General features: G+C 39.6%; 1 protein-coding gene across 4 annotated transcripts in view; it reads left to right on the top strand.

The window, feature by feature from the left end:
• HMGXB3 (HMG-box containing 3) overlaps positions 1–14,878 on the top strand; it is a 47,609-nt gene that overhangs the window by 9,073 nt on the left and 23,658 nt on the right. For 3 of the 4 annotated variants that reach the window (XM_042949350.1, XM_042949360.1, XM_042949369.1), the window contains 5 exons: positions 343–441; positions 6,640–6,771; positions 11,158–11,576; positions 13,210–13,385; positions 13,526–13,623. In XM_042949350.1, coding sequence (XP_042805284.1) covers positions 343–441; positions 6,640–6,771; positions 11,158–11,576; positions 13,210–13,385; positions 13,526–13,623 — 924 coding nt within the window. The remainder of the gene's footprint in view (positions 1–342; positions 442–6,639; positions 6,772–11,157; positions 11,577–13,209; positions 13,386–13,525; positions 13,624–14,878) is intronic. The other variant, XM_042949377.1, reaches the window with a different exon arrangement.

Genomic DNA, 14,878 nt, shown 5'->3' with positions numbered 1-14,878 from the left:
GCATGCCACCTGCCTGCTTAAGGCAGATTGATAGGGTGTTAAGAACATGTGACAGGGTCAGAAGAGTTGGATTCTTTCACTAAGTGCTTATGTGATTTTAGGAATCCTAAGTCTGTTAGAACCTCAGTTTTCTCATCTGTGAAATGAGGATAGCACATTCTCTGCAGTAACAGTTTTCTCTTTATTCTAAATTAAAGTTTTGAGATGATCATAGATTCGTTTTTTTGGGCAAGCACATTGTTGTTATTGGACTTGATCAGTCTTTCAGTGTTGTGGGTGGCCCTGGGTGTTTGTTCTTTATTCCATCTCAGTAAAACCGTCCTTCTCTCCGTGTGCCCACAGGATCCCAGTGAGAGTAGCTCCTCTGCGCCAGCCACGCAGTTCATCATGTTGCCTCTTCCTGCCTACTCAGTTGTGGAGAACCCCACCTCCATCAAACTGGTCAGTGTGTGGGGAGCTGATGGAGATTAGCGCTCCATAAGAATTCTCTTCCAGGTAGTTCTGTAAAAGTCCTAGTAACGTTAAGACAGTAGTACCACTGGCAAACTCAAATTATCTGGTCCAGGTATTTACTGGGCAGAGGGGTATGGGGAGGGTCTGTGAATGGGGTGCTGCAGGACCCTTAAACTCCTCAAGTTACATACGAACTTTTCTTCTTAAGAGCATTTACCTAGGATAGGTTCAGTACCTCTTTCCAAATTCTCAGAAGCATACATGATATAGAAAAATTGAGGGGCCACTGATCTGATTCAATCTTATTACTGTGCCGATTAGAAAAAAGGGCCAGAGAAGAGAAAGGACTTGTTCTCCTAAGTATTCAAAACCACTGGGCTGCAAAACAAGCCAGAACCAGGACCCTAGTCTTTTGATTCTCAGTTAATGTTATTTTCCATCACATACTGCAGCATATGGGCTGAGATTTATCCCTAAATATTTCATGTTTTTTTATGCTATTGTAATGTTATTCCAAAGCTTTTTTTCTTTCTTTTTTTTTTTAAAGTTTACCTATTTATTTTGAGAGAGACAGCGAGAGTGAGGGAGGAGCAGAGAGAAGGAGAGAGAGAATCCCAAGCAGGCTCTGTGCTGTCAGCACAGAGCCCAACGTGGGGTTCAAGCTCACAAAACTGCAAGATCATGACCTGAGCCGAAATCAAGAGTCAGACACTTAACTGACTGAGCCACCCAGGCACTCCAAAACTGTTTTCAGTATCTGATTGTTCACTACTAATATATGATAATATAATTGATTTTTTTGTATATTAAATTTGTATTTTGCAACTTTGTTAAACTCATGTTTCCTGGTAGCCTTTTTGTAGTCTCTGTTGCATTTTCTACATAGATGATCATGTTGTCTGTGAATAAGGACAGTTTTATTTCCTCCTTTCTGATCTGGATTCCTTATTTCTTATCACCCTGTCTAGGACCTCCAGTACAATTGAATAGAAATGGTGAGAGCAGATATCTTTGTCTTGTTCCTTGTCTTAGGAGGAAAGCATTCAGTCTTTCACCACTAGGTGTAATATTAGTTACAGGTTTTTCAAAGATACCCTAATCAAATTTAAGAAGTTCTCTTATATTCCTAATTTGCTGGGAGCTTTTATCAGGAATGGATGTTGGATTGTGTCAAATGTTTTTCCTATGTTTGTTGAGATGGTTGTAGGAATTTTCTTTTTTAGTTTGTTAACGTGGTTAATTTCATTGTTTTTCAAATGTTAAACCAACCCTACATTCCTGGAATAAACCCCACTTGGCATTGAGGTGTTATTCTTCCAGCATATAGTTGGATTTGTTTTGCTGAAGTTTTGCGCAGAAATTTTGTGTCTATATTCACGAAGGATGTTGGTCTCTAATTTTCTTGTATATTGCTTATCTGGCTTTAGTATCAGGGTAATGCTTACCTAATAGAGCTAGGAAGTACTTTTTCCTCTTCATTTTTCTAGAAGAGTTTGTATAGTATTGGCATTATTTCTTCTTTAAACATTTGGTAATTGCTGGTGAAGTCATTCTGGACCTGGAGACTTCTTTGTGGGAAGATTTTTAACTGCAAGTCCAATTTTTAAAATATGTATAGGACTATTTCGATTATTTTTTTAAATGTTTGTTTATTTTGATAGCGCGTCCATGAGTGGGGAAGAGGGACAGAGAGAGAGAGAGAGAGAATCCCAAACAGGCCCCATGCTCAGTGCAGAGTCTGATTTGGGCTCTGAGATCGTGACCTGAGCGGAAATCAAGAGTCAGATGCTCACCCGACTGAGCCACCCAGGCACCCCTAAATTATCTGTTTTTGAGTGAGCTTTGGTAGTTTGTCTTTCAGGGAATTTGTTCATCTCATATAAGTTGTGAAATTTATTGATGTAAAATTGTTCGAAACATTCCTTTATTTTTTTTTTAAACTGTGGTAAAGTAGGCATAACATAAAATTTATCATTTTATCCATTTTTAAGGGTATAATTCGGTGTCATTAAGTATATTGACATTGTTGTGGAGTCATTACCAGTATCTATTTCCAGAAGTTTCATCATCCCAAACAGAAACCTTGTACCTATTAAACTATAACTCTCCTTTCTTCCCTCCCACGGCCCCTGGTAACCTCCGTTTTACTTTCTGTCTCTGAATTTGCATGGTTTAGGTACCTCATATAATTGGAGTCATGCAAATATTGTCCTCATGGTCTCTCCTTTTTTCACTTAGCATAATGTTGTCAAGGTTCACCTATCTTATACCGTATATCAGAATTTCATTCTTTTTTATGGCTGAATGATATTCCATTGTGTGTATACGCTATATTTTCTTTATCCATTCTTAAACATTGATGGACATCTGGTGTGTTTTCACCTTTCGGCTGTTGTGAATATTGCTCCTATGAACTTTAGTGGATAAGTGTCTGCTTGAGTCCTTGATTTCAGTTGTTTTGGGTATATACCTAAGAGTGGAATTGCTGGATCATGTGGTAATTCTGTGTTCAAAATGCTGAAGAATGCTTATCCTTCTAATATCTATAGATTCTATTGCTTTTACTTCTCTCATCGCTGGTAGCATAAATTTGGGTCTCTCTCTCTCTCTCTCTCCGCCCCGCGCCCCCCCCCCCCCCCCAAGCCTGACTAGAGGTTATCAATTTTATTGACCTTCAAAGAACCAGCTTTTAGTTTCATTGATTTTCTCTATTGTTTTTTCTATGTTCTGTTTCACTGATTTTTGCCCAGGTCTTTATTATCTTTCTTCTTACTTTGGGCTTCATTTATTCTTTTTTAGTTTCTTAAGATAGAAGCTGAGGTCATTGATTTGAGACCTTTTTTTTCTAATATAGGTGCTTAGTGCTATAAGTTTCCCTCTAAGCACTACTTTAGTGGCATCCCACAAATTTTGATATACTTTCATTTTCATTTTGTTCAAAATACTTCTAACTTATTCTTTGACCCAGAAGTTACTTAAAAGTTTTTTTAATGTTTATTTATTTTTGAGACAGAGCATGAGCGGGGGAGGGGCAGAGAAAGGGCGACACAGAATCTGAAGCAGGCTCCAGGCTCCGAGCTGTCAACACAGAGCCCGACGCGGGGCTCGAACTCGCCAACTGCGAGATCATGACCTGAGCCGAAGTCAGACGCTCAACCGACTGAGCGACCCAGGTGCCCTGACCCAGAAGTTATTTAAAAGTATATTATTTGCTTTCCAAATATTTGGGAGTTTTCAGATATCTTGTCTTTTATTGATTTCTGATTTCATTCCATTATAGTCAGAACTTTGCAGTTTGTAAGACCTGAATCCTTTTAAATTTATTGAGATTTATTTTATGGCCCAGGTTATGGTTTTGTCTTGATAAATGTTCTGTGTGCACTTGAAAAGAATGCGTATTTTGCTTTTGAGTGGAATATTATACACATATCAGATTAGGTCACGTTGATTGATAGTATTCAACTCTTACATCCTTAATGATTTTCTGTTGCCTTGTTTTATCAGTTATTAAGAACAGACATCCACCTATCACTATAAATAGTATTTATTTCTTTTTCCATCTTTATTAATTTTTGTGTCATATGTTGACTCTTTTTTTTATTAAGTACTTAAACCTTTAGGATTGTTATGTCTTCTTGGTAAATTGACCCCTTCATCATTATGAAATGACCTTCTTTATCTCTGGCAATATTGTCTGCTCTGAAATTTACTTTTTTTTAATGTTTATTTATTTTGAGAGAGAGAGAGAGTGTGTGTGTGTGCACACATGAGCAGTGGTGGGTAGGGAGGAAGAGGGGGAGAGAGAGAATCCCAAGCAGGCCCCACACTGTCAGCGTGAAGCCTGACAGAGGGCTCGATCTCAGGAACCATGAGGTCATGACCTGAGCTGAAATCAAGAGTCAGATGCTTAACTGAGCCACTCAGATGCCTTGTCAGTCTGAAATTTGAATATTGAGCTTTCTTTGCATTGTTGTTATTAGCAAGTTTTATCTTTTTCCAGCATTTTACTTTTAACCTATTTATCTTGTATTTAAAGTACTTTTTTTTTTTTTGCAGCAGTATATAGTTTGGCTCTAAGAGCAAGACTTTATGACAACCTTCTATTTTTTCTTTTTTTTTTTTTTTTTTTTTTAAATTTTTTTTTTTATTTATTTTTGGGACAGAGAGAGACAGAGCATGAACGGGGGAGGGGCAGAGAGAGAGGGAGACACAGAATCGGAAACAGGCTCCAGGCTCCGAGCCATCAGCCCAGAGCCTGACGCGGGGCTCGAACTCACGGACCGCGAGATCGTGACCTGGCTGAAGTCGGACGCTTAACCGACTGCGCCACCCAGGCGCCCCAGAACCTTCTATTTTTTAATTGTGGTATTTGGGCCATATACATTTAATGTGATTAATTATATGTTTAAGTTTAAATTTGTCATTTTACTGTTTTTTTATTCTGTTGTATTTTGTTTTACTTTGAATTGGATGTTTTTGATGAATCCATTTTATCTCCTTTATTGGCTTACTAGCCGTTAACTTTGTATTAGTTATTATGGTGGCTTTTTAGGATTAATATTGTACATTTTAACTTATCACGGTCTATCTTCTAAAACCTTGGATAAACAATATATTTTTAGATGAGAAAGTTGTATCTTAAACAGGAACAACCCCTGCAACCCAATTCAAAGGCCTGAGCCTTTGCTCTCCTGGAAATTGTTATTCTCTCATAATTTAATAAGTGTCAGCCAGACTCTTCCAGAAAAGCTTTTATAGATAATACTTAAGAATGAAACACCAGCCTTGAAAACTAGCATTTTTTCCCTAAAGTTCTTTCTATAAGCTGCTGTTTAGGAGTCTTTCCAAGTTCATGGGAATTTATTTATAGAACTGACCTAACTTAAATTTTTACTCTGCTTTCTGGTGGTATTCAGAATGAATATTCTGTATGGAGCCACAGTCGGAGTGAAGATCAGAGAAGTTTTATATCCCAGTAATAATAATTTCTCACAAACCTATAGAATCTTCTACGGTTTACTGAGTGACATGTTTCCTTATTTCTTACCTCATTTGTTTTTCAAGAGATATCCATGAAATAGGAAGAATAGGAAGGGCGGGTGATTTTACAGAAGAGGGGATAAGGTGACTTACCCCCATGTCATCCCGTGTGTCAGTAGTGGAGTTGGAACTTGAAACCCGGTCTCTTTCCCTCTTACCACACTACTTCACCCTCAACCTTGACTTGCTACTATTAGAATCACCTTTTCCCTAGGCATTCTGGCACAGGTAGCCTAGTGGCAGCTTGGTGTTTCTCCAAGGGAGGTTTTTGCTTTTTGGCCAGGCTAGGAAAAATGGGACTAATATCTGAGTAAACATCTGTAAGACACAACAAATCTGACAGGAAAATGTCTCCTTTGCGGCATTAATCAAGAAATGGAGCTTGGCTAATTTCTATTTGTAGCCGAAAATAAAAACCCATTGTAATCATTCTGTTCAAAGGGAAATCATTGGAGATGGTGAGAGCCAGTAGCTGAATATATTCGTATGCCGATAATTAAATTCAGTTGCATATCAAAGGACTTGATTTCTGTTGAAATTCCCTTTTTTTTTTTTTAAGTGGCCATACTCTATTTTTATATCTCTGAACCCTAAGTCCTAGGTTCTCTGATTTTTAACTAACAGGAATGAAGAGGAAGCAAATTCTTCGAAGTATTTAGGGCTGTAGTGTGCAGCCAAGTGCGTGGAAGGAATCTAGGACCAAGAATCAAAGACCTCTGGGTTCTAAGTCTAGGTGTGCCCTAGATTCACTATACAACTTGAGGTAAAGCATTTAACTGCTCTGAACCTCAGTAGTTACAAATACCTACTTCATAGAATTGCGGAAAGCGTTAAATGAGATATTGGTAAAGCGTTCAGCGCTGTGTGGTGCTTCATTAATTAGTAGCAGTTATTGCTGTCTGTTCTTCTGATACCTGTGTAATCCTAGGCAGCTGTCTTTCCTCATTTGAACCCAGTTTCTTCATTTCTCAAAAGTGAACTAATTGTATCTTACAACCTTTCCAATTCTGACCTTTTAAGATACCACGAATTGGCTATTCTTCTACAAACTGGTATCCTCCTGGCAGTTTTGTGCTTATAATGGTCTTCAGGATCTGAGAGGGCTTGCACTGTGGTGTTGATTCTGACCCACTCTTTTCCTTACAGACCACTACATACACCCGCCGGGGCCATGGGACATGCACCAGCCCAGGTTGCTCCTTTACCTACGTCACCAGGCACAAACCACCTAAGTGCCCTATCTGTGGTAACTTCCTAGGAGGGAAGTGGATCCCAAAGGTAAGGTCCATTGGCCATTGCTGCTTTGGAAACCCCATAAAGTAGGCTCCCTGTTCCCCTTTAGAGCAAAGGACTTAAAAAATAAATATTTGTTTTTACTTTCTGACTATACAAGTAAGTCATTTTCATAAAATGTCATCCATAATCTTACCCCATCCAAAGAAAAGTCATTATTAACATTTTGTTGTATCTTCTTCTAGTCTTTTTTCTGTGAATACACAAGTTCTGTAGCTTGACCTTTTTTTTTTTTTTTACTTCACATATCATGCCATTAAATATTCAAGACCATTATCTTTAATTGCTTTATAACTTCCTATGAATGACTACACTATGTCAGTTTATTCATTTCCTGTTAAATTTTTAACAATCCACCCTCCACACTGACTGCTTAGTGATTCAGATGCGTAGCTCACATCTGCTCACTTTTTAGCTCAAAGTCCTTTCAGTATCCTATAGCTGCTATTAAAAGTAAAGGTCCTTAACCAGATATCTAGGTCTTTCATAGTTAACTCTCCAAATGTATACTTCTGTCTCTGTTTCTAAGTAACTGATGCTTGATAAATAAATGAGCATCAGAGCTATGCCCCTGTGAAGTTCAGTTCAACACATTGCTTTGTTACTTGTTTTATACTTCACATTGACTATATAAATCATACATAACTTGTCACATTTTTGTATGAGACTGTAAATTGTTTAGGGTCAAAAGAACTAGAATCGTCCGGGATGGGATATAGAGGAGATGGTCTTGAAGGATCAGTGGAATTTGGGTAGGTAGAAAAGGAAAGAGAGAGCATTGTTTTTGTGACAATAACTTAGGCTAGGTTTGTGTTTGTTAGGTGTCTAGCTCAGCAGGGTCCACATTTATCTGTAGAGAGAAAACTTCTATAGTGCCATACCTTTTAAGTTCCTTGGGGGCAGTTTCCATAGAACATCTCTGAAAAATACTGGGATGGTGACTTTTGCCCTCTGGCTGAATGTTGGGAGTTCAGGGCATCACTAATTCCAGGAGACAGAATAAGTTAATACTTAAAAATACACTTCTGGGGGTGCCTGGCTGGCTCATTTGGGAGAGCATGAAACTCTTGATCTCGGGGTCGTGAGTTTGAGCCCTACATTGGGGGTGGAGACCATATATGTATGTACATACGTACATAAATACATAAGTAAACGCATAAATACATAAACTTTTAAAGGGAAAGAAAGAAAGAGGCATGTGATCTCTGTACCGGATTTCTGGCACTGAGTTCCTAAAACCCTAGAAATTTCCAGTGTTAGGAGAGAGAAGAGTGTCTTTGGGAGGATAAGAAAAAAAAGTACACTTCTGGAGTCTGCTTTTCTCCGTTTGAACTTCTGTCTCTCAAGGATTTTGGCTATATAATCTTGGGCAAGTCATTTTATGTCTATTCTTGATTTGGTTTTTCTTTCATTTGTAAATGGAGATTAACAATAGTGCCTACCTCATTAGGGTTTTTGGATGGATCAAATGAGATTATCCCTGTAAAGTGGATGGTGCATTCCTAGTATAGATTAAATCCTCAGCAAGAGGTCACTGCTATCATTATTGGCAGTAATAGAATTACAGTCTCTATTACTGCTTTTTACACTATCAGTTCTCAGGGCAGGAAGGGCCCAGTGCTTGTGTGTTTCAGATTTTGTTGAGTTTCTTGTGCTCACCATCTGTCTTGTGCTGCTGTGCAGCCATTCAGTTTCCTCCCATCCTAATTATCCTCCCCAAAATGTACTTCCTCATCTGCAGTAGGGAGATTGAATAGGGTAGTTGGACTCCTCCTTGACCCTTCTTCACAGATGCACAGCAGGTTTGTCACATGACCTTATTTCTGATGCTTTTTTATGGAAGAGTCTAACTCATCCTGTAGCCTTGTCTCCTTCAGGTTCTGTTTTTAGTTTGGCTTTCTTTTTTTCTTTTTCATTTATGTCTTTCTCCCTCCTTTGATTGAAATAACTTGAGCCATGGTTCTCTTTCTGAGAGCAAATTCACATTGTGAAATCAAATTTTTTTTATTAGCTACTTGTCCCCCATCTTTTAAAAAAAATTTTTTTTTAATGGTTATTTTTGAGAGAGAGAGACAGAGACAGAGTGTGAGCAGGGGAGGAGCAGAGAGAAAGGGAGACTCAGAATCTGAAGCAGGTTTCAGGCTCTGAACCATCAGTACAGAGCCTGATGCAGGGCTCAAACCCACGAACTGTGAAATCACAACCTGAGTTGAAGTTGGACGCTTAACCGATTGAGCCACCCAGGCGCCCATAGGTACTTGTCCCCCATGTTGATTTGTTAAGTCAGATTCTTTTCTCCAGAGGTTTTTATAGAATTGCCATGTAAAGAGTAAATACTATGATTTCAGAATTTCATAGGATCAGAGTGAGTGAGTGTAAGAAGAAAAAGGGTAACATTTTAGCATCAGTGCACTTGGAATTTTAGGGAAAAAAGTGACTTTGGTCATCAGGCAGTTCAATTCCAAGTCTCTAGTTGAGGAAAGATAGATTCAAGAGAAGTGACTTGTTAAGTTCATGTAGCTAATTATGTCAGTGCTTTTCCACTAAATCACACTTCTCAGGCATTGCTATGCTGTTTAGCTGCAGAATTTTAAGATTTCTGGAGTTCTGATTTTTGAAGCTGCAAGTATAAATAGTTTCTAAAAGCTCCAAATGTGTTCATGCCTGTCAGGAAATGACTCACCTTTTCTTGTATTGTTCCAGAGTTTCATACTGGCTAAAATTAGCCCAAGAAACGTTTGGCACAGTTCCCAATGAGTTGGATGGAACAAAAGATAGTATATAAAGCTCTGTAGCCCAAGGCCTCACTCCTTTGGCTCTCTGATGGTGGTAATTGAGGTCTCTGAGCAGGCAACTGGTGGTATTTACCTTCTATCTGGAAAGAAGGTGAAATCTCAAAAGGGTAGGCTGAGTTAAGGAAATGTGAGCTCATTAGCTAGTTATTTTGCTCTGATTCCTTAAATTATTCAGTCTCCCTGAAGAGAATTTTTATCTGCAACAGCCTACTTAGTGGGCAGTGTTTTGCTCAGAGATTTCATTGCAGAGATTTAGCTTGTCTCCTGTTTTTCTACCAACTTTTCCCTCTCCAGCAGTCAGTAAGCTCAGTGCAGTTTACTAGGAATTTTTCTCTGTATTTAACTTGTCTTCACGGACTTATTAAAGTCTAATAAGTCTAATAAAGTCACACTTACTGTGTGTTAGAATCGGAGAATGCTTTACAGGAGATTTCTTAGGTCATCTATGTTGGTTCTTAACCAGAGGCAGTGTGCTGCCCAGGCCCCTTTGGAAGTGGAAGGGGTTTTGGTAGTCTGTGACTGGGAGAGAATACTAAACGGTAATAACATCAGCCACAGATGCTAGACTTCTGCAGCATGCAGGGGAATCCTGCACCATGAATTGAGCCCCCCGAAAGACTGTTGTACTGCTGTTGACGAATGGTGAGAGGCCGACCCTCTTGTTTCATGGTAGCAAAGTGAGAGAGTTCAGGTGAAGGTTGTCTGAGGTGACATAAGTCATTAGATGTGGAGCACAACCTAGATAGAACCCAGCTTCTATGTTTATATCTCTTCACTTATAGCACTTTTCACTATTCACATGGGGTTAAAAGAACCTTCCTGAGACAACCGCGGTTTTAAAAAAATTGCTTGTGTATGTAGGTAAACGTATGTGTATGTACGTATGTGTGTGTATAAATAATAGTATATTTCCACAGCATAAAAGCTAAGGCACCAAGGAATTTTTCAAGTAGGCTGACCTGAAATAGTGGCTGGGATTTATAGTGAGTTTGAATATTTTCTAGTAAGTAATTAATATACGTATGAGTTAATTTGACTGAGTGAGAAGTTTGTGGCGTGTGTGTAAGCCAGCCTTAAGACTCACCTGAAAGAATCTGGGACAAAAGATAGAGTTTTCCCTAACAGAATTGGAATTTTTGAGGCTCATCATGTGAGATGTGACTGCATTGGGATAAAGGGAACACCAAGATAAAGAGCTTGGGACTTCTGGGCCCAAATATGGCAACGTATCAGCTTCTTTCTAGACCTAGAGAAGCAGGCTTTGAACAAAGGTCAGGTTCAAAATGCCAACTTCATTTGCTGAAACCTAAAGAGGCTATCAATAAGAAATTTGTTAGAACAGCTGTATGCTAACCTGGGTGTTGAATATTGTAGTGAAGGGGACCTGAAGTCTGAAGACTTGGATTCTGGCCAGCTTTGTCTTGACACCTGACATTAGCCTGTTCCTGCCTCTGGGTCTCAGTTTCCTAGTCTGTTGCCCATACGTTGTTGTTGTGAGGAGCGAACGAGAAAAGATTTGTGATGTGTTGTCCACTGTAAAATGCCAAATGCCTACAGGCATTCTTATTTTTTTTAGGAAAAGCCAGCCAAAGTCAAAGTGGAATTGGCTCCTGGTGTCTCCTCCAAAGGTTCGGTGGTTAAAAGAAATCAGCAGCCTGTCACCACTGAGCAAAACTCCTCTAAGGAAAATGCCTCCAAACTGACTCTGGAGAACTCAGAAGCTGTAAGCCAGCTCCTAAGTGTAGCTCCTCCGAGAGAAGTGGGTGAGGAGAATGAGTGGGAGGAAGTGATCATCTCAGATGCCCATGTTTTGGTCAAGGAAGCTCCTGGGAATCGTGGTACGGCAGCCATGAAGACGCCGGTGGTCAAGAATGGTGTGCCGCCTGAGGTCTCTCTGGGGACAACTGAGAATGACAGTCCAGGAGCAGACATACCACCACCAGCTGAGAGGACCAGCACCTCCAGTCCTCTCCCTGCTCCCAAAAAGCCTGCAGGGTAAATGTGTTTATATGTTATAGGATTGTTTTTAGAATAGCAGGTTGGGAAATGTTCCTTGTTTTGTTTTATGTCATTATTAGCATTACTGAGAGAGGCAGCAGAGCCCAATTAATGTTTCCTATTTTAGAGCTATGGAAACTAAGGCCCAGAGCCACAGAATGATTTTTACACTTTCCTCTTACACTCTGCTGTCTGTGCGTTGCTGGCACGTTCCTGTGCATCCCTTCTTGTCATTTTCCCAGAAGCACTTGCTAAGATCCTGTTGGTACAGCCTGAGGCCAGTGTTAGAAGCTAGTATCCAATCCTGGATAGTAGATTTGGAAAGAGAAGCCTTATTAAGATACAGAAAGATTCTTGTCCTGGTGATCAGAGAATTCAGTTCTGGTTGTAATCTGTCTCTGACTTCTGTTTGACCTCCACCAGTTCTGGTGACCATAGTCACCTCATGCCCGTTCTTTCCTCTGAAAAATCTTGAGTTGGATATTAGAAAAATCTAATCCTTAATGGCTGACCTCATAGACTTTAGATTGTGTGTGAAGCATGCATAGCCCAGTGCATTGCAGATAGGAGATGGTCCATAAATATGGGCTATTTTTCCTCCCCATGCCCTCCCTAAAGGCTTGACTGCATTTTTCATGTGGCCCCTTCCCAGAGGCAGTTGTGGTCTTGTAACTAAAGGCCCTTATTTGTTTATATTAGTGGTTCTCAATGGGGAGCAGTTTGTCCCCAGGGGACATTGTGGCAATGTTTAGAGACATTTTTGGTTGTTAACAACTGTGGGGGAGAAGGGTGCTGCAGGCATCTAGTTGGTAGAGGCCAGAGATACTGCTAAACATTCACAGGACAGGCTCCTACAAAGAATTACCCAGCCCAAAATGTCAATAGTGCCAAGGCTTAGAAATTCTGGTTTCTATTATTTGATTTAAAATTGTTTATTGTTGACTAGGAGATATATGCACATGATTCAAACTCAAAGGGTATAAGGAATATACACTGAAAAAAATCTCTTCTAGTCTATCCTTAAGTCATCCATTTCCGTTTTCCAGACAACCAGTTTTCTCAAATTTCTGTTTTCAGAGATAATTTTAGACATATACTACAAATATGTGTATGTGTATATATATTTTTTCCTACCTTTTTTTATACAAATGGTAGCATAACTTATGTATCTCTACATCTTGCCTGTTTTTATTTATAGTATACTTTGGGATGGTTCTGTATCTTTAGAGCATGAAGCTGTGTAGTTTCGACTGTTCGTTTTAGGCAAGCGTGTCACTCGACAAGAGCCTTCTGTGATGTAGACTCTGTGCTCAGCATTGGAGCTACAAGAAAATGTGGATTTTGTTCTGCGGGTGTTTTAGCCTCCCTCATCTGGGAGAGTGATATACTTTAAATACTAATTAGAGACAGATCAGATATTATAACTACACTAGCTGTTTGTATTCCTCACAGTGGGCACTATTTTGTATTTATCTTCGTAATGACCCCTGAAATATCTACCCTGAGTTTACTACACTATCCTTCTGCTAAAATGCTATTTGGAGATTGTGCTTTGGTTTCTTCCACTTGGTCCAGAATTTTTAGGTTTCCCTTCTTTTTTTTTTTTTTTTTTTTTTTTTTTTTTTTCCAGAGTTGACCCGCTCACCCCTGGGCTCAGAGCCCCTGAGCTTAAGGGCAAAGCTCGGGGCAAGCCCTCATTACTGGCTGCGGCAAGACCCATGAGAGCAATTCTCCCAGCCCCATCTAATGTGGGCCGAGGCAACAGCATGGGACTGTCCAGGGCCAGGCAGGCCTTTCCCCTGAGTGGTAAGGGCTGGGACAAACCCGGGAGCGGGGAGCTGTCAGATAGGAAGGGGACAGCAGTGGGGTTGTTGAGAATGGAGATGAGAGAATGAGGGGGACTCTGAATGCATTTAAGTCACCAGTTTGACTTCTGATTGTCTCAGATAAAACCCCCTCTGTGAGGACTTGTGGCCTGAAGCCAAGCACGCTGAAGCAGCTGGGCCAGCCGATCCAACAGTCATCACACAGCAGCGAAGTGAAGGTAAGACCTGTTCTCCAGAGGTAGGGCATCCTGGGGGCAGGCCTGCTGCTCCGAGAACAGGGCTTCTATTTAGTGTCTCAGAGCCATAGGCAGAAGCCTATTACATTGGAAAGTGACCTCTGGAATGAAGTTGAGCATGAATGAGTTACTTATTTTTACTTACTTTTTTTCTTATTATAAAACGAATGCACGTTTAAACTTTTGACTTGGAAATAATTTTTTTAAGTTTATTTATTTTGTGAGAGAGTGTGCAGAAGGGATAGAAAGAGAAGGACAGAGAGAGAGGGGGAGAGAGAGAATCCCAAGCAGGCGCTCTGCACCCTCAGCAAGGAGTCCGATGTAAGGCTCTAACTCATGAACTGTGAGATCATGACCTGAGTTGAAGTTGGATACTTAACCCACTGAGCCACCCAGGCGTCCCTTAATTTAGAAACAATTTAAAATTTAGGAAAATAATTGCAAGAGTGAAGACAGTACAAAGAAAGTACCCATGTACTTTTCACTCATAGTTGCTTATTGGTAAGGTATCACCCATTTTGTTTCATCATTTGTGCTCATGTATGTTTCTAAAGTACATGTAATTTAAGGGAAAGTTACATGGCCTTTTGCTTCTTAATATTTCAGTGTGCATTTTCTAAGAATAAGGATATTCTGTTACTGAAACATTGATACAATACTTCAGTCTGTCATTTGTATTCCAGTTTCGACAATTTTACCCAGTTATGTTCTTTATAGCGTTTTTGCACTCTAGTACAGGGTTCATTGTAGGATTAGATACTGCATTTAGTTGTCTTGTTTCTTTAGCCTCTTGAAAAAATGAACGCACGGTTGTTGTAGAAAATACAGAGAATTCAGTAAGGCAGAAAGAAAGTCAGTCTCTTGTAATCCTGCCACCCAGAACTAACTGCTATTGGCATTCTGTGCCCATTCAGCCTCTGAGGCTTTTCCTAGGTTTGTGGGCATTTTTTTAATATAATTTTTTAAAACCAAAAATCATGGCTCTTCACGTTCTAGTTTGTAGCCAGTACAGTCCATTCATATTAATGATAGAGGTTTTTTTTGTTTTTTTATCCATATGTGACCAGAATAGTTACTATCAAAATTCCCTAAATGAGCATTTTTTTACTAGACCTCTTTTTTTGGGCCATGACCCTCAATAACACATTTTTACATCACAGCCCAGTAAACATCCATACCTGTATACATAAAAAGAATAAGGAAGCTATGCCCTTACTATATGTGGTTATTTTGGTAT

The sequence above is a fragment of the Panthera leo genome, chromosome A1 (genome assembly GCF_018350215.1).
Source record: "Panthera leo isolate Ple1 chromosome A1, P.leo_Ple1_pat1.1, whole genome shotgun sequence".
Taxonomy (NCBI): Eukaryota; Metazoa; Chordata; class Mammalia; order Carnivora; family Felidae; genus Panthera; species Panthera leo.
The sequence above is the reverse complement of the archived record's forward strand: the minus strand, read 5'-3'. Positions and strand labels throughout refer to the sequence as shown.